The sequence below is a fragment of the Erythrolamprus reginae genome, chromosome 1 (assembly GCF_031021105.1).
Source record: "Erythrolamprus reginae isolate rEryReg1 chromosome 1, rEryReg1.hap1, whole genome shotgun sequence".
NCBI lineage: Eukaryota > Metazoa > Chordata > Lepidosauria > Squamata > Dipsadidae > Erythrolamprus > Erythrolamprus reginae.
The window spans coordinates 277,519,611-277,539,338 of NC_091950.1; the positions used below are offsets into that span (position 1 = coordinate 277,519,611).

Here is a 19,728-nt window from a genome sequence, read left to right on the forward strand (position 1 = left end):
ACTTCACTGTTAAAATGTATTTATGGAAGGATTTTTTATTAGGGAAAAATTGTCTTTTCTGAACTTCCTGGGGAAATGTTTGAATCATTTCATTGGTTTAAATGTAAATCTAAATTAAAGTTTAGCATTATAAAAACAGGCCATCCCTACTATTGTGCCTATGTCCTTCCTTTTTCCTCCATTTCAGCATTGGGGAGGAAATGTTTGTTTTCATTTATGATTAACAGCACTTGCACCATTTGTCGAATCTGGACAAACTGCAATTAATCATATTGTTAATGGAAACTAATTAGTTAATGTATTTGTATAAAATGTTGAGCCATGCCCAGCACAAACAACAGGTAAGGTACTTATCTGGTAATTTACTACACAGCAAATCAAGGGTAGATTTAGATGATAATACAGTCATTTTGATTACAATACCGAGATAAGCAACTGGCCCACGTTTCCCATTCTTTTTCATTTTTGCCGCATTTTTAAAAATAAAAGTTGCAATATGACCCAACTGGAATTAGAACCAACACAGATGGATTATATCTGATTACTTTTGTGTCCATTTTGATTTGCACCTGTTTGAATTTTTTTCAGAGACCTTGTAAATTGGTAAGCATTAGGTGCTGTGCTTTAACCAGAGTGTTATGTAAGTGTTGCTTTTGTCCCATCCTGTAGGTTAAAAACCCCACCAACTTTCATATTTTATGCAAATACAGGTAGTGTATACATCTTAAACACTATGAAGATGAATTATTATTATTATTATTATTATTATTACTATTATTTATTAGATTTGTATGCCGCCCCTCTCCGCAGACTCGGTGCGGCTCACAGCAATGATAAAAACAATATACAGTAACAAATCTAATATTAAAGTTTAAAATAACAATTTTACATTAAAAAGCCTAAAAAACCCCAATATATAGAAAAGCATACACACAAACATATCATACATACAGCTACATAGGCAAGGAGGGGGGGATGTCTCAGTTCCCCCATGCCTGATGACAGAGGTGGGTTTTAAGAAGTTTACGAAAGGCAAGGAGAGTGGGGGCAGTCCTGATCCCTGAGGGGAGCTGGTTCCAGAGGGTCGGGGCCGCCACAGAGAAGGCTCTTCCCCTGGGTCCCGCCAGACGACATTGCTTAGTTGACGGGACCCGGAGAAGGCCAACTCTGTGGGACCTAACCGGCCGCTGGGATTCGTGGGGCAGAAGGCGGTCCTGGAGATATTCTGGTCCGATGCCATGAAGGGCTTTATAGGTCATAACCAACACTTTGAATTGTGACCGGAAACTGATCGGCAACCAATGCAGACTGCGGAGTGTTGGAGTAACATGGGCATACCTAGGGAAGCCCATGATTGCTCTCACAGCTGCATTCTGCACAATCTGAAGTTTCCGAACACTTCAAAGGTAGCCCCATGTAGAGAGCGTTACAGTAGTCGAACCTCGAGGTGATGAGGGCACCTCATGATGAGAGAATTATAGTAAGTAAATATACATCCACTTTTCAAGCTAGTCTCTGGGATTAAAACAAAAACAAAAAGCAGAAAAGAAGTATGTAATTAATAGTGAATTAAAGAAATTAAATGCATTTTAAAAAGAAAAGAATACTTATTTAAAATTAATTTAAGCCATTACCTTGATTTTTCTTTTCCTTTTGATCCATCCATTCTTTCTTTGCAATCAGTTCTTTCTATATAAGCAAACCATTCTGGCCACTCACATTTATCTTCCGTATTCATTTATTCAGCACCAATTTTCTTATCTCTACTTCTTCATGATTTCCTACACATATTTAACTATTCTTTCCCCACTGTATTAAACTTTATCTACACTGTTTCCTGATATGCTTAGTTCTTTTCCACCTACATTATGCTTAAGGCACAAATATACTTGAAAACACATTTTTCTAAGCACATGTTTACTAAATAGTCACTATTCTCATTCACCCTTGGATTTCCAGATAGCCCAATTGTAGGATTCATTTATGAAGTATGACTGGTGATGACCTACAGGTTAGAATGATGAAAAGAGATAAATCGTAGTTAGAAAAATACGGCTATGGTATAGAAAGAAGGGTATAATAACACTTTTCAAGTCCTATACAAAGTTACAGAATATTCATTGTGTTTTTGTCCTTGTAGTTTTTTTATTATCAATAACAATCCATGATCAAGGAAAATAGACACATTTGGAGAGTTACATTGTTTATTAAATATTTTGCAACTTCAGCAATGGGACTCACCTAAATACATTTAATTTGTATAGGGTGAAGAAGGAGCTAAAGGAGAAAATGGCATTCCTGGTTTACCTGGAACAAAGGTAGGATTCCTGTCTTAAAGGAGTTCTTAGACCATTTTCAGAACCAAAAGCAATGAACATAAGTTACAGCTGCTTAGATTTTATTTAAATGTAAGTAATATTTGTACAGTTTGGGAACAATCAATCTGTAAACAACCAGGCCCTACAATTCTGAATATTTTTAAAAATAGTCTGGACAGGGGGTGCAGGACAGATGTTAATGTAGCTTATGTTTAATATTTGAATAGTATCAATTAGATAATATTTATATAATATTTCCACAAAATAAGTTTGTGGGACTGGAAAATCCCATTCATAGTCACCTTTCATCTATATTTTTTTCATGCAATGTCCTTGAAGACCACTCAGAAACTACCCCAGAATGTGGATTCACAAGCAATTATGATGTATCTTTATATTTTGATCTAAGACCTCTTGTTTTCTGTGTTGCACTGATTGACAGTGGATGTTGGGCTGTAATTCAAGATGGTGATTGTCAGTTATTGCATCTATAGGGTTCAGAGCCAAGTTGTTTATGGAATCTGATCAAACCTGATAGAAATCTGATAGAATTGGTATATTTTCCAGTTCCCATTAATTAATTAGTGTTGCCTTGAAAAATGCAGAGTCATTACTACTCTGTTATTGCTTCTACCTTTTGGAATACTATCCCCCCAAAAGTTTGTTGGGTTCCATCCTTGCCATCCTTTAGAAAAAAATCTTAAAAACTGGCTTTTCAAACAGACCAGAAGCCAAGTGATTTGTGATCCTGACTAGTAGAGGATGGATGATTGGTATTTGAGTGAATTACCTATTCTCTACCCAATATTCTGCACTTCTCTGTATGTTTTATATGTTTTTGAAAAATATTTATGTATGCTGCCTAAAATTTTTGGATTAGGTGGCCTACAAATCTAAATCAATCAATAACAAGCAGCATACTCTCTAGCCATGTCTCTTTTTTTCCTCATTACTTTAGAAAGGTCCGATGGTACCAGGAAAAATGTCTAGTAGGAAGAGTTTTGTAGTGATTTTTAAGTAGGCAGTTTTAAATCTTTCAAGTCCGATCATAGCAAACAAGCACATTCATGTGTCAATAGTAACTGCAGTCGCCGCAATGCTACAAGCCAGTTCAAAAAAAAATTGCATATAACCATGCCTTTGTTATATTGCAAAATTGCATTCAAGTCATTTCTATAATTTCATGTTCAAGAAAAATAGTGGTGGTGCAATGAATAAAAATATTATGGATGGGGAAAAATCAGTTCATTTATGATTTCTGTTAGACCTGGGCTCTGTTTTAATTTAAAATTGATAAACATTTTCCCTTTTAGAATCAAAATTAGCAGTTTATATCAGCCTTTGTGACTGCCTGATACTGTATGTAGACATCAATTCCTAAAACTCTCCAAGCAGCTGGACTTAAGAAATCTAGGAGTTGAAGTCCACACAACTGGAGAATATCAAGGTTACAAAAGTCTGTTCTATGCGTGGCTACAGAATTGGAGATTTTTTTTCATCCTAGATGACATGTCAGCTGGTCTGATAATTAAAGCCCATGAAAGTTGTTTACAATTCAGTGAGTCTATCTTCATCTCATCTTCAAGAAGTAAATCATTCTTTTATATGAAATTATTCCCAAGTTTGACATACAGTGGTTCTAAACAGTTTCAAACATCACAGTGTGCAAAAGATTTCAGTCATTTGTTTGATGTTTTAATATCTATGATACTTGATTGATGATGTTTGCACTTTTCCCCAAGCTTCCAAAAGCAATAGTAGTTCATGTTTCTTCTCTGTCCTGGAGGTACTAAGTACCTTGTTGTGTCTTTGATATTCTGCTGGAAAGTAAAGGACAGGGAACTTTCACTCCTAATCTTCACTATATGACTTTGTTTTCTAAAGAAGTCTATAGAAATAAATAAACCTTTATCTCAAGCAGGGGGGTATGAACAGCAGCTAGTGCTAGTTATTGTGAAGCATTCTGTTTTATTTTCCATAACAGATTTACTATAGTAAGAAAAATGACAGAATAAGCTGTGGAAAAAGACCAGAGAATTATAAATGGAAGGCATCCTCATCGAGGATACCCATAGAGTCACATAATGAGTCCTGCACTGTTTTTTCAACATCTCTACATGTGATTCACTTAGTGGGCAAACATTGTTAAATGTTATGAAATGCAAGCTGAGTAATTCAATTGTTTGTTTGTTTGTTTATTTGTTTGTTTGTTTGTTTGTTTGTTTGTTTGTTTATATGCCGCCCCTCTCTGAGGACTCGGAGTGGCTCACAACATATCAAAACAATATACAATATACATATCTAAAAAATCCAATTAATATGGCTAAAAAACTTTTAAAACTCTAATAACATTTAAAATCATTCATTCCCATTCACACAGTAAGACATACTACACTCGTCGGCCAGGAGGCTAGGGTCTAATGGCCCCAAGCTTGGTGGCACAGATAGGTCTTTAAACTTTTACAGAGGCGAGGACGGTGGGGGCGGTGCAAATCTCTGGGGGGAGCTGATTCCAGAGGGCCGGGCCCCCCACAGAGAAGGCTCTTCCCCTAAGTCCTGCCAAATGACATTGTCTAGTTGACGGGACCTGGAGAAGGCCGACCTAAGTGGTCACTGGGACTCATGTGGCAGAAGGCAAGTAATCTGGTCCGATGCCATGTAGGGCTTTATAGGTCATAACCAACACTTTGAATTGCGTCCGGAAACCAATCGGCAGGCAATGCAGTCCACGGAGTGCTGGAGAAATATGAGTGCCTTGGAAGGCCCATAACTGCTTGCATTCTGGACGATTTGAACTTTTCAGACACTCTTCAAAGGCAGCCCCATGTAGAGAGCATTGCAGAAGTTGAACCTCATGAGTGGACATGAGTGACTGATTATCAAATGAGCATTAATTATCAAATTCTTATTCAGAATTGCTTGTCTTGAAAAGCAGGCCAAATTCTGTCATAAATAGATATTTTATCTATTTGGCAAACATGAAGATCATTAACCTTCTTAGTTAAAAGTATTGATAGTCCTTAATAATAAGAAATTATAACATTTTTTTATTGTGAAAATTATTTTTATTTGTTCATATTGCAATACTTTTTTTCAATAACCAATGAATAAGAGTTGATGAAGTTTACCATTTGTTTTAGGGAAAAGACGGTCTGACTGGTGTTCCTGGTGTTCCTGGTACTTCTGGTGAAAAGGTACATATATAACCTTTGGGTCCATAGTTTGCATTTGGCTGTCAGAATAGCAGACATCTTCATTTCTTACCACAATATTTTATACAGGAAATATGTAATTACTATTTATTTAACATTATCAAATAGCAAGTAAACTAAGAGGAAACTAAAAATACATTCATGATTTTTATAATTATGTACCACCAGGTTGGTGCCAACTTACAGTAACCTCACAGGTAAATCTTCTTTAGAATGATCTATTCCTGACTTGGCCCTTTAATCAACCCATAATCAAGTCCATCCACCTTTCTTTGGATTGTTCTCTTTTTTGCTTTCCATCTATTTTCCTCAGCATTATCAATGTTCAAGAGTTCTTCACATAATGTGTCCAAAATATGATAATCTGAGCCCATTCATTCATTCATTCATTCATTCATTCATTCATTCATTCAACAAATGTATGTAGCCACCCATTTCATTGAATGTGACTCTGGGCAGCATACAATCAGTAATTAAAACAACGTCATAATCATTAAAAAAAGAAAAATCAAGATTGCTGGGGAAAAACATTTGTGCAAGAGAGAATTGTAAATTTAGATTAGATTAGATTAGATTACTGGAAGGGACCTTGTAGGTCATCAAGTCCAACTCCTCACTCAAGCAGGAGTCCCTACACCATTTCAGACAAATGGCAATCCAATCTCCTCTTGAAAGTTTAATTGTTGGAGCTCTCACAAGTTGATTTATCTCTTTTCTTGGTTGTCTATCATATTCTCAGGAATATTTTCCAATATCAAAATTCAAAAGCCTCATCACTTCCATTCCACTCTGCCAAATCCAGAATTTGTTTCTGGTCACCACAGACATTGAAACTCTGGAGAAGGTGCAGAAAAGAGCAACCAAAATGATCAGGGGTCTAGAAACCAAGACTTACGAAGAGAGCCTGCGGGAACTGGGCATGGATAGCCTAGAAAAAAGGAGGGCCAGAGCGGACATGATAGCAGTCTACAGGTATACGAGGGGTTGCCACAGAGGAGGAGATCACTTTATTCTCCAGGGCACTGGAGGGCTGGACGAGGAACAACGGCTGGAAGCCGACCAAGGAGAGATTCAACCTGGAAATAAGGAAGAACTTCCTGACGGTCAGAACAATCAAGCAGTGGAACAACCTACCAGCGGACGTTGTGAACTCCAATACTCTGGACATTTTTAAGAAGAAATTGGACTGCCATTTGGCTGGGATGCTATAGGGTTCCTGCTTAGACAGGGGGTTGGACTTGATGACCCGCATGGTCCCTTCCAACTCTAACAATAAATAAATAAATAAATAAATAAATAAATAAATAAATAAATAAATAAATAAATAAATAAATAAATAAATAAATAAATAAATAAATAAATAAATAAATAAATAAATAAATAAATAAATAAATAAATAAATAAATAAATAAATAAATAAATAAATAAATAAATAAATAAATAAATAAATAAATAAATAAATAAATATCATAGAAAAAGCCTCTGCCTGAATGATTCCAAACTCTGTAGCTAGAGAGGTCCTTCATTCAGTACTACATCATGAACCAATGTGCTTTTCTTAGTTAAATTCAGGAGTGATGTACTAATCTCTTCTCCCTTGCATTATGAGATAATGCTTTGGCATCAATTTTTATTTTTTTTTGGTCACTAAAGTGATCATCTTCATTCACTATCACTGCCCTTCGATGCATGCTTGGTTTAACTGAGCAACTGGGATGATCTTAATGTTTTGGGTAACTGTGCTGGAAGTTGCCATACTCAGTGATCTTCATAATCCTTCCCAGGAACTCCTACCTTCACTACCGTGAGGCAGCATGACAAGATTTAAGGAAGAACAAACATTTAACTTAACAAATGTTCTCTAATATCTAGAACTTCACTTCTTTCACTTTAAGCTTTTGTCCTCAATTTTGCTACGATGAATTTGAGGAGAGCCTGAAATCTATATCCAGCAATGGGGTGTAAAATAGGTTTCAAGTAAACAAACGTGGTGTGTATTTCAAGCAGATAGCAGTGAGATTTTTATAGTTATATTTTTGCTGGTTATATGCCAGAAATGTGGCTAGCCAGATTCAACTGCTTCAAATTTATCTATGAACAGAGAATAAAATTTATTGGTGACCTGTTCCATAAATGCTTCTTGAAATCAATATCCTGGACAAGACTTCTCTACAATAAACATGCAAGTGATGGTGCACAGTCTAACTGCATCACTAGATTTATTTGGATGTAAAACAGAGACAGATTTTTTGATGGTATAACATTGTTAGTGCTATGTAATTAAAAAATGTGATTCAATTCCCACTAGTTTTTTGCTCAAAATCTATCCTGATTGCTTGATAAGATAAACCAAAGATCCCAATTCAAATTAAATTTAGCATAAGATAAATGGTATCTTGGATGAGTTCTAATCATTTAATTTCTAATAACTTTGGCTGAAGGTTTAGAATATCACATTCTAATCCAATTTAAAAAGGGGGAAATCTATATTTGGCCAAAATGTTCTATAGCAATTTGCATGGCATCAAATTGAAACCCTCTTCTAATTTCAGCCACCTCTGCCAATTCCAGTTTATATGAATGTATATCTCAGATGACTTTTGGACATCTAATACTATCCTGGCATTGGTACTGCCAATACGAAAGCAGTTTTCACAGGATCAATAATTTGTAATTTCATGCCCAAATTTTACCATTAAAGTTTAATAAATCAGGCCATAGCTGATTTATCCACAATGAACAAAATCTTTACCATCTTCAATATCACAGTTTTATTAAAAAGATTTGGATTTTTTAAAACTTAAATAGCATCATCTGTTATAATATAGGAGCAAGCTATATTAATCATTGATGTAGCTATCACGAAGGATACTTTTCCTGTGAAGACAATTTATAGCCTTTAGAGATTCCATTCTTATTTCTTCCTTCCATTTCCTTCACATTTTTATGTATCAGGTAGAAAACTAGTACCTGCTATATAAGCAGAGTAAAAATTGGCCATTAAATTTGTTCAGTTGTCTTACTAAAGTCCCTGTGTTTCAGGCAAATTTTAAAAATTCATAGCAATAGTAAAATAAGATTTATATTTACTTTATTTTACTATTATTTATATCATCCTTCATTCCTTAATGGCAAGATTAAGTATCATAAGTAGATAAATAAATTCACAAGTAATCCAATTACACATTCTATATAAAATATGACATTTTTTCAATGCAGTTGTAAAAGTAAAATCACATTTAATATTGCTGTTTTGTCAAGTAAAAGTTTCTAGTTATTGTGCAATTATTTATATTAATGAACAGATTACAGTAGTCCAAATAACAATGAGAGATAACTTTTCATTCTGTTATTTGTAGAAGTTGTATACATTCAAGTTAAAATGTCCATCTTAAGATCCCAGAGAAAGAAAGGTTTCTATTTGTTGTGATAACATCAGTAAGACAGCATAGCCTTCCAGGTGAGATTTTTATTGTAAAATCTCTCTGCCTCCCTCACAGAATTTTACAAAGGACACGGTTCTGCTATCTTTCATTGAAAATCTTTGTGTGTTTTTTCTTTCTTTCTTTTTCTGTTAAAAAAATTACTAAGAAAGAAAATAGTGAAATGCTATTGGATTGTAGTATGGAAGCTCTTTCAATTTAGGGGGTATATTTCTAGTTTCGGTATTTCTACAGCTTATTCCTAGAATTTAAGTGCCCAATAAAATCATCTTCCACTGAAAGTCATCCTTGTTTTCCCACTATTTATTTTTACTATAATAAATCTGTTAAGAAGAAGAGTATAAAAATAACTAATTTGCTGGCAGTTTTTGCTACTCTCTTTGCACTAAGCCTCGGTGGCGCAGTAGTTAGAGTACAGTACTGCAAGCTACTTCTGCTGATCACTGGCTGCCAGCAGTTTGGCAGATGGAATCTCAGTAAGCTCAAGGTTGACTCAGCCTTCCATCCTTCTAAGGTCAGTAAAATGAGGAGCCAGATTGTTGGGGGCAATATGCTGACTCTCTGTAAACTGCTTAGAGAGGGCTGTACAGCACTGTGAAGCGGTATATAAGTCTAAATGCTATTGCTATTGCTATTGCAAGTCTGCTGCCTTCCAGTACATTGAACCTTGACTCCCAGAATTCCAATATTGCCAACATTCGTACTAGAAAATTGAGAATTTATAATTCAACAATTGTAGAAAGCTAATTTAAAAGTAACATGTGTGTTTTTATAGAATTAATAATATTACCAATGGTTATTTTAAAGAAACTTTATACAACATGTAGGCATTTTTATTGAATGCTTACTAATCTTTTAAATATTAATTTAACTTTTATCAGAAAGCTACACCTTTCATTTTGTAAGCCATTAGTGCTTATAAAAGCAGTCCTTTTATCTGGAATAATGAATAATTTTTATGGAAAACAGAGCTTGGATGCACACTTTACCAAATTCCTAGCATAAAGTAAAAATCCTAAAACTCAGCTATTCTATTATTTATAAAATGCAATATATGCTGATAGAAATGGCATTTAATGTTTATCTACTGCAATAATGTTGTCACTATGAATACCACAATAGTGACCAATCATGTTCAATTATGTTTTTATACTTGCTATATGTATGAAATTATTTTGATAAAACAAAAGGAATATGCTCAGTGCAGTGGTGAACTCCTAAAGATTATTAGCCACAACAGGGCTAATTGATAAGGGCTCTCTCTCAAAAGTATAATGTTGTAGAAAGTTCTGAAGATATAACAATTTTTTGTTGCATGTTGAAAAATGCTAAGTACAATTCAATCTACTGGTACTCAGCGAAAACTTTCTGTGAAATTTCTGTAAAATTGATTTTTTTTTCTGTTCAAAGTAATTATGTTTTGAAATGTTCTGTTTTAATGATGCAAAACGTATATAACCTTAGCATTTTTCCAGATGAAGATAGTAAAAAAGAGATGAAAAGAAGTCTATCTCTTTTGTTGTGAATGAAAAGTATATTTGGTCATTGTTTAAAAACAATCTTTAAGCAGAATAAATACTTTAAATACTGCATGGCAACTTAAAAACAATAATGACTTTTTATATTTCTCTCAAATGTAGGGTGAACATGGCTTGAAAGGGAACCAAGGTGAACTGGGAGAAAAGGTAAATTATGCTGACTTATGCAAATTGATTTTGCTTGATGTTATGTAATAATTTTCAACTTTATTTGCCCAATCTGGGGTGAACCAGCAGCAACCTATCACTGAAGGACATAGAAGAACAATAGTTTTTATTGGTTGAAATAAAGACTGACACTGATCTGATCGTGTATTTGGAGTTTTTAAAATGTTAGATTATAAAGCGATATGGAAAAAGATGTTGTGGAACTAAAGATGGATTTTAAAATGCCAGAATATAAGAGTGATGTGGAAAAGTGAACGTTCAAGTTTAAATATTCTGGATAAATTTATTTATTTATTTACTTTAGTAGATTTGTATGCCGCCCCTCTCCGAAGACTCGGGGCGGCTCACAACAGTAATAAAGGGCAATAGAGCAATAGAACAAATTTAATAATAAAAAAAGATATATAAAACCCCAACAATTAAAACCATACAGCACATACATACCAAACATAAAATATAAAAGAATGGGGGAGATGTCTTAGTTCCACCATGCCTGGCGATAAAGGTGGGTCTTGAGTAATTTGCGAAAGACAAGGAGGGTGGTGGCCATTCTAATCTCCGGGGGGGGGGGGAGGGAGTTGATAATAATTCAATCAATATAAAATCCATGATTGTACTTCTAGAAAAGAACATGACTTCTAGCACAATTGCTTTAAAGCAGAGTATTGATTTTCCAATTCTCAATAATGTTATCCATGACATTTTGAGAAAATACAAATTGAAATAAAATAGGGAAAGAAAACCAGCATACAATAAACACCTTTGCTCTCAGAAATCATTCCTAAATCAAAAGGAATGATTAAAAAGATTTTACTTCTGGTTGAGAAAAGCATGGGGCTAAGTCTGTTCCATGTTTATTTGGAAACAAATCCTTATTTATTAGTTGTGTCAACATAGGATTTCAATTTTCGAAAAGTCCAATACATTAGATAAATAACTGCAAGAATTTACTTCAGGGGTAAAATGCTCCCAGTTTGCTTGTCCCTGTGAGAGAACTGGTCGCGAAGGAAGCGTGACGCTCCACTCACCTGCCCAGATGCTGCCATTTGGGTTCTTTTACCCTCTGCACATGCACAGAATGCTTTGCGCATGCACAGAGTAAAAAACCCAACTGGCAGCATCCAGGTGGGTAGACGGAGCCTTGCACTCCTTTTGCGACTGTAAAGGGGAAAGAAAACACTGTACATCTTAATATTTTATTTTCAGGGTTTACTTCAATTTTATTAATGGGAGAACATGTTTCCAGATTTCATGAATACATCCAAAGATTCCTCCAAGCTGGAATGCCTAGCTATTGGAATTCTGTCTGTAAACCAGAACAAAATCTGAAAGGCCTGTGTCTTCAGCTCAGTAATCCAGTAAATTTAAACATCTGGAGGGAAATACTGAGTATTACAAGTAATATGGTTCCAATTGATATATAGTATAAACTGATAATCTTGAAAATACCAATTTTATGGTCCTGAAAGAGACCTAAAATGACAAGTGGTCCATCTGTTAGTTATAATCAGATTGTCAGTAGGTGTCTTTTTCCCTTTCTTTTATTTCCTGTTTGTAGACTTTGGGAAGATTCAATGGCTTAGACCAGCATTACAAGTGACATGAGATATGAACTATGAGAATTTAACGTAAAAGTGCATCTTCTTGGTGCGATTAATAAATGGAGTGACTTGTACAACACTGGAAGTAGGGAGGGAAAAAGAAATATTTTGTGAGAACAATGCATTGTTTATATTATTTCTTACTACGCAACAATATAGGAATGCAATAATAAATTATGGAAAGATGTTTCACTTTGATCTTTAAACTATGAATTATATATAGAAAAAGTCAAGGAGAGGCTGGATTTGTTTGAAGAATGAATGAAACGAAAGAAGGAAAATGCACAATATTTACTGGACACATGGAGCTTCTAACAGTTCTTTTGTTGTTCTCTGATCCCCCCCCCCCCACATCCCAAGATAGTCTGCTCTTTTCTCCAGCATATTGTTCTCATTTCCCTTGATTTTTCTCACATAGAAGTCATTGGATGGTTCAAAAAGAAAACTATGATTCCACATTTGCGGTACATCAGTCTGAAATGTTTAGAAATCACTACTATTGGTGTTTTATAAATTTGCACTTTTCATAAACCTGGTACTTAGTGGGTTGTATAAGATGTTGACAAAGGGGAGAAGTTGGAATTACACAGGGCTTTTGTCTCTATTTTTTTTGTCTACTCTTCGTTCTATGTGTGCCATCTTAAATTTGGGACCATCTTCTCTCTTAGTAGGATGGTGTTTATTCAAACCATACAACCTTTCTTGATTATCTGGGTGTCCAGGCTCACTCTATTGACCCACAAAATAAGAATCTTATTCAGAGAGCTAGCAGCTAAGATTTTGGATTCCCCCCCCCCCCCACTGTTTGATGCAGTTCTTAAGTATGATCTTTTCATTGGATCATCCCAATACATGCTGAAGAATTCTTAGGCTATGGTACTATCGTGTTTCCCCAAAAATAAGACACTGCCTTATATTAATTTTTGCTCCAAAAGTTGTGCTACGTCTTATTTTTGGGGGGTGCCTTAATATTTCTCAAATAAGACAAATTCACAGGCAGAAAAGCTGACACCCCCAAAGAAAGTGTACCATACGGTACACTGATTACGGTACGGTACCTGTCAGTATGGCACCCACACACACAAACGACGGTACTTATATGGTACAACAGTATACTCCCGCTATTGCAGCTTCCGGCCACCAGAGGAACTACAGTCTACACACTGTAGTGGAGACTGTAATGGCGGTGAGACACTGTGTCTGCTGTACTGGACGGTACAAAGTAATGGAAGGGGCCAGCAGGGGACACCACATTATTACGGTACCGCTATGAACAGCTTTGAATAATACTGTATGTTTTTCCACCGTATCATATGTAAACTTGACTATGCCTTATTTTCGGGGGGTGCCTTATATTAGCAAATTCTACAAAACCTCTGACATGCCTTACTTTCAGGGTACGTCTTATTTTTGGGGAAACAGGGTAGTACACTTAATTTCCATTGTCTCACTGAATAAATGGATTTACTATTAAGATATAATGTCATCCACTGAATTCTCAAGTAAGCAAACCTTTCTAGATACCAATTTTTCATATTGTTGTATCTTGGGGAGTGGTATTTCATATATTGGGTTAGTGAGTACCTTTGGGGGGGGGGGGACTTGGATTATGTGGCAAAACTATCATAGAAGAACATTATGTCCTTCTCTTAAGGCAGTGATTTTCAACCTTTTTTGAGCCACGGCACATTTTTTACATTTACAAAATCCTGGGGCACACCACCAACCAAAATGACACAAAATGACACTCTAAGACACTCTCCTCTCTTTTTTCCATCCCTGTCTCCTCCCCCCTTGTGTGTGTGTGTGTGTATACACACTCTTGAACCATTTCCAAAATTAAGTGAGGGCTGGGGGTTTTTTCTCTCTTATTCTTTGGGTGCTTTTTTATCATATTCTTTAAATCAAGAGTCACTTCTCTCTCTCTTTTGTTTCTCTCTCTTTCCTCTCATTCTCTGCCTCAATCATTTTCTCATTTCTTTATTTCCTCCCTTTTTGCTCATTTCTCTTGCTCTTTCCCCCTTCCTCTCATTTTCTCTCTCTCTCTCTCACTCACTCTTGCTTTCTTTCTCTCTCTTTCTCTCTCTCTCTCTCTCTCTTGCTCTAAGCAAAAAGTTGCGAGATTGGAACCTGAGCTTCCTTCTTCGCGGCACGCCTGACCATGTCTTGCGGCACACTAGTGTGCCTCGGCACACTGGTTGAAAAACACTGTCTTAAGGCATTGATATATGTGTTTTGAATTACTGTCTTTTAGTAAGAATTAAATGAACTGTCTAATAAAGGCTGGAATGTATATAAAAGAAAGATCATTTGAATAAGACATGGCTCCACAGCTATCATTTCTGGAGTTCAAGGTTCTTGATTACACAGAATACATTTTGGTTGAATTAGTAAAAGATCTTCTAGTGCCATTTATTTGTATGGTCTGGAGTCCTATTAATCAGAAGTGAGAATGGTGCCATGGAAGATGGAAACAGATATTTTACAAGTCTGTGAAAACACCATTAAAAAATTTAGCTGCGTTTTTATCTAATCATTTTGTTAACTCCTTGACTTTAATTCCATGAGAAAAATATGCAGAATTAAATTGGTGAAAATTAAAAGCTTCGTATTGTAGGTAATGAGTATAAATTATGCGGAAGTTTCAATTAAAAGTTTATATAATGGTCTCCAGGAAGATATTTTCTCTACGCACATAAGTTAATTGGTGTTTGCTTGCTTTCCTTTTAGGGCGAAAAAGGAGAAAAAGGAACAGATGGCATACCTGGAAGGGATGTAAGCTGATATATATATATATATTATTTAATTTCTTTGTGGATAATCACAAGGTAAAGGGTGATTGTACATAAAATCCTAATGAAGAAATAACAGCTTAATAAATTTATACAATTGGACCATTTAGTTAAGCAATCACTTAAAAAAAGAAATTGGAAATTCTCTTTCTCCTATGGTTTTTAATTTTCTCTCCCCTCCCCTGCCCTTTTTTAAAAAGTAAAATGTGATAACTTAATTAGCTTAGGTTTTTTTAGTTGTAAGGAACAGGCAGGGGTGGGCTCCAGCTGGAACGGGGCGGAACCCCGTTCCGGTAGTATAATTGAACCTGCGCGCGCAGCTCCAGCTAATCCACGTTAGTTACTTCCAAGATTCCCCGGTCACTGGCATTTTTTTTCAAAAAATCTTCTGCGCATGTGCAGAAAATTGATTGATGAGCCAGAAGCTTCCTGATTCGCTGGCTCATCAATCAGTCACTGGTATTTTTTTTTTTTCAAAAAATCATATGTGCATGTGCAGGAAATTGATGAGCCAGCAGCTTCCTGATTTGCTGGGTTGTCAATCATTCCTGCCCACCTCGCCTTGGCACGCACAGACTCCTGTCCTGTGTGAGGGAGTGGTATGCAGCCGGGAACTTGTTTTGGCTGATTGTGTTGGCTGCCCTTAGCTATTTACAAAACCCCTTTTAAAAAATTTTCATTTGTTAGAGAAGGAGGACTGGCACTCAGGTAAGTGTTTTATTTTATTGGAGGTGGCCGGGCGGCCAGGCAAAGGAGTGCTTTATTTTTAATTTTCCCATCTGGGAATATTCCCATCTGGGAAATGTGAGCGAGTGTTATGGAGAAGCGACTGCACAGCTTCAAAAAATGCTCCCATTGGCACTGTTTCTCCTTTCCCGACAGCTGATCTGCCCCTCCCAAGCTAGGCGGGCGAGGGACTCGCTGCTGGGACAAGGGAAGGGGGTGGGTCAGCCAAGGCTGGGGGAGGAGGAGGGGTGGCCTCTCCCCCACCTCCTCTGGCTTTCGCAGGATGGTGGTGGTGGCGGCTTGCCAGGCCCCCTCAGCAGCCGAAGGGCCATCAGTGGCAGAGGTAAGCATAACAACAAGAACATCCTGAAGTTGACTCCGACTGTGGCGATGGGCCAGTGGGGCGGGGTGGGGAAGGAAGAGCACACCGAAGGAGGCGGTGAAAGGGAGCCGCTGCCAGTGCTGGTGCTGAAGAGGCTGAGGCCAGGATGGGCTGCAGCGGGAACAACATGGACGCCAAGCCTCAGCAGTAGCATTTTGCCTGCCGCCAACCTGGAGAGTGCCAATACCGAGGCCAGCCTCAAGAAGAGCCCTGGTGAGTCTGGAAAGCACCAGGCTAGAGGGCTGGAGGAAGGCCAAAGCATCTGCTCTGCTCGGCGGTTGCCCCAAAGCGGCAGGGCGGCCCTTCAGCCTGGCGCTTTCCCGACTCACCAGGGCTCTTCTTGAGGCCTGCCTTGGCATTGACGTCCTCCGGCCTCAAGAAGAGCCCTGGTGAGTCAGGAAAGTGCTGGGCTGGAGGGCTGTCCTGCCGCCATGAGGCAGCCGCCGAGCAGAGCGGGTGCTCAGGTCTGTTTTAATGCCTGTTTTAATGCTTCAAGAAGAAGTGCTTTTTCACCCTGAAGTGCCTTACAAACCATCTCCTTTATATTCTGCGCAGAGTCCAACCATTCAGTGCATTTGAGAACGTTCTCAAGTCTGAATGTGGAATAATGGCAAGATATAATTACAGTAAATGTTATAATTCATAGCACTGAATAAGACTATTTACATCTTATTTGAACGGTACTTTGGCAAACAGACACTTTATACTTTAGAAACGAATTTCCTATACTATTATGCAATATAATTATTTCATTTAATTTCATAGTTTTTACACCTAGAAGTCTGACACCTTTCCCCCCCATGTTTTGCTAAGTCTTCTTGATCATATTCTGTTGCGTATTGTCCATTCTTGCAGTGAAGTTCATTCTTGTTAGGTACCATTATAGGAGATCAAAACAGGAAAAGTATTCTGCTCATATAATCATGAATCAACCCTGTTGCAGTGACATTTCTTTTTTATAATAGTTGACAGATAATTGGTTGATAGGTATTGTAGATATAGATAGGTAGGTAGGTAGGTAGGTAGGTAGATGATAGATAGAGAGAGAGATAGATAGATAGATAGATAGATAGATAGATAGATAGATAGATAGATAGATAGATATGTGCTGACAACAAAATGAAATTGATTGTCAATCAGTGTTGCTTCCTAAAGGAACAGTTTGATTTCAGAGAAGTTTGATTTACTTGGAGTTATATTGTGTTGTCTAAGTGTTCCCTTTATTTTTTTGAGCGGTGTAGATATAGATATAGATATATAGAAGGAAGGAAGGAAGGAAAGAAGGAAGGAAGGAGGGAGGGAGGGAAGGAAGGAAGGAGAAATGGAGGGAACAAGGAAGGAGGAAGAATGAAATGAATGGAGGGACAGAGGAAGGAAGGACTTTGTTAGAAAAATAAAGAAAAGTTCTTAAGTAGAGGCGTTCTTAAGTAGAGGTACCACTGTATAGTAAAATAAGAAATCAGGTCAAGAAGGAATGAGTGTGGAGTAAACATGGATTGGAAGAAACATTGAATTAATCATACCAAATGAATTGCTTAACAAATCTATGAAGAAAGTGTGAATGATTTGAGACAAAGAAGCAGTCCAAGAAAATAGTGGTGGAATCAAATTTATGTGAACCTCAGAAAGAGATAAATGATCTATGAAAAGAACAAAGAAGCATATGGATGTTGAGAAGGCAGGAATGTTTTGCAAAGATAGAAAAGTATGGAGAAGTATATAAATCGTGCTAGTATTTATTAGTTTCAACTCTTCTGTTTTATTTTTCTAAGCATTTCTTTACTTCTTTCATGTCCGCTGCATAACACTGCACATCCTGAAAGGGAATAACATGTTAAATATGTATGTTTATATACATATTCCATTTGCTTTCTGAAATCTCATAACCATTTTTGTTTACAGTCCACAAAAAATCAGTCGGAAATCTGAATCCATTCAGAAATCTGAATAGGGTAATTTATATTTATGCTATTCAAGCATGGGCATTAAAGCAGATCCCCCCCCCCCCATTCATTTCTCTTTTCATGGTCTGTCTTCTTCAGACAGAAAAATCATTGCTTTAGATTTTAACTCTTTGATTGCTTATAAGCATAAATGTGAAATCCGGTTTATCAAAATCCGTCATTTAATTTGAAATGGCTATTTAAATGCTAATGTACTGTAACTATTTCTTCTAAATGGTGCATTAATGTAATTTTCGTAAAACTTGAAGTTGTCCAATTATGAATTTTTTGAACACTTTCTAATTCAAAGTTTCTTACCTGCAATGGGAGAGATGTTGCTTATTATCTTAACATCCATTTTTTCTCAATCAAATTTGTCATGAAAACCAAGTAGTAATTTTAGGGAAACCTTTAAATAGATGACAAATTTAATGAGTCTACTTTTAAGAATTGCATGTTTGTTTCAGCAGGTATAGAGGTATTTTCATTTATGATTTTTTGTTTATGTAAAAACAAATGATATTTAAAATAATTCTTTAAAAACTGGGAATGAAAAGCTGGATACAACCCGCAGTTAGGAGTTGTCTCCAGAATGAATTTCATTCTATTTCTTTAAAAAAAAGAAAAGAAAACATTGCAAAAATAAAAATAAATACAGAAAATAGTATAAAAGCAAACTCAGATGAATTTGTCATTAAATGTCATAATATTTTCATATATATTGTTACATTATATCAGTAATTTATTCAGTTCTACTTTGATAGCATTTGTATATTAATTTCCAAGGTTTTATTTTGGTTATACAGTGTTCCCTCGATTTTTGCGGGGGATGCGTTCCGAGAACGCACGCGAAAGTCGAATTTCCGCGAAGTAGAGATGCGGAAGTAAATACACTATTTTTGGCTATGAACAGTATCACAAGCCTTCCCTTAACACTTTAAAACCCTAAATTGCAATTTCCCATTCCCTTAGCAACCATTTAGATTATTACTCACCATGTTTATTTATTAAAGTTTATTAAAAAATATATTTATTAAAGGCGGACGAAACTTTGGCGATGACATATGACGTCATCGGGTGGGAAAAACCATGGTATAGGGGAAAAAACAGCTAAGTATTTTTTAATTAATATTTTTGAAAAACCGTGGTATAGAAGTTTCGCGAAGTTCGAACCCGCGAAAATCGAGGGACCACTGTATTTGTAATTGTGTATTGGTTTATTAAATAATGTCTTAGTGCTTGTTCACCGTATCTGTGGTAGTAATAGACTTGATTACTATGTGGGTCAGAAACATCCATAAAATGGCAGGCCTATAGATAAGGTTGGAAACTGAAGAAAACACATGGAAGACAATGACAAACCACTCTTATTTACCAAGAAAACATAACCATCATGCTGAAAAGAGTTGAGATTGACTTGAAAAAGGGTGTGTATGTGCGCATATGTGCATACATACACAGGCAAGCGAATGCACCTTAAAGTCACTGTTGACTCCTGGCAACTGCCTGGACTAACCTTTTCGGAAGTGGCTTGTCCTTGCTTCTCCTTTCGGCTGAGAGAGAAGGATTGTCCCAAGATAATCTAGTTGACCTCATGCCTAAGGC

At 36.4% G+C, this 19,728-nt stretch overlaps 1 protein-coding gene across 1 annotated transcript in view; it reads left to right on the top strand.

Annotated features, from left to right (window-relative positions):
• COL19A1 (collagen type XIX alpha 1 chain) overlaps positions 1-19,728 on the top strand; it is a 185,048-nt gene that overhangs the window by 69,950 nt on the left and 95,370 nt on the right. The window contains exons 9-11 of the mRNA XM_070738981.1: positions 2,265-2,318; positions 5,459-5,512; positions 10,614-10,658. Coding sequence (XP_070595082.1) covers positions 2,265-2,318; positions 5,459-5,512; positions 10,614-10,658 — 153 coding nt within the window. The remainder of the gene's footprint in view (positions 1-2,264; positions 2,319-5,458; positions 5,513-10,613; positions 10,659-19,728) is intronic.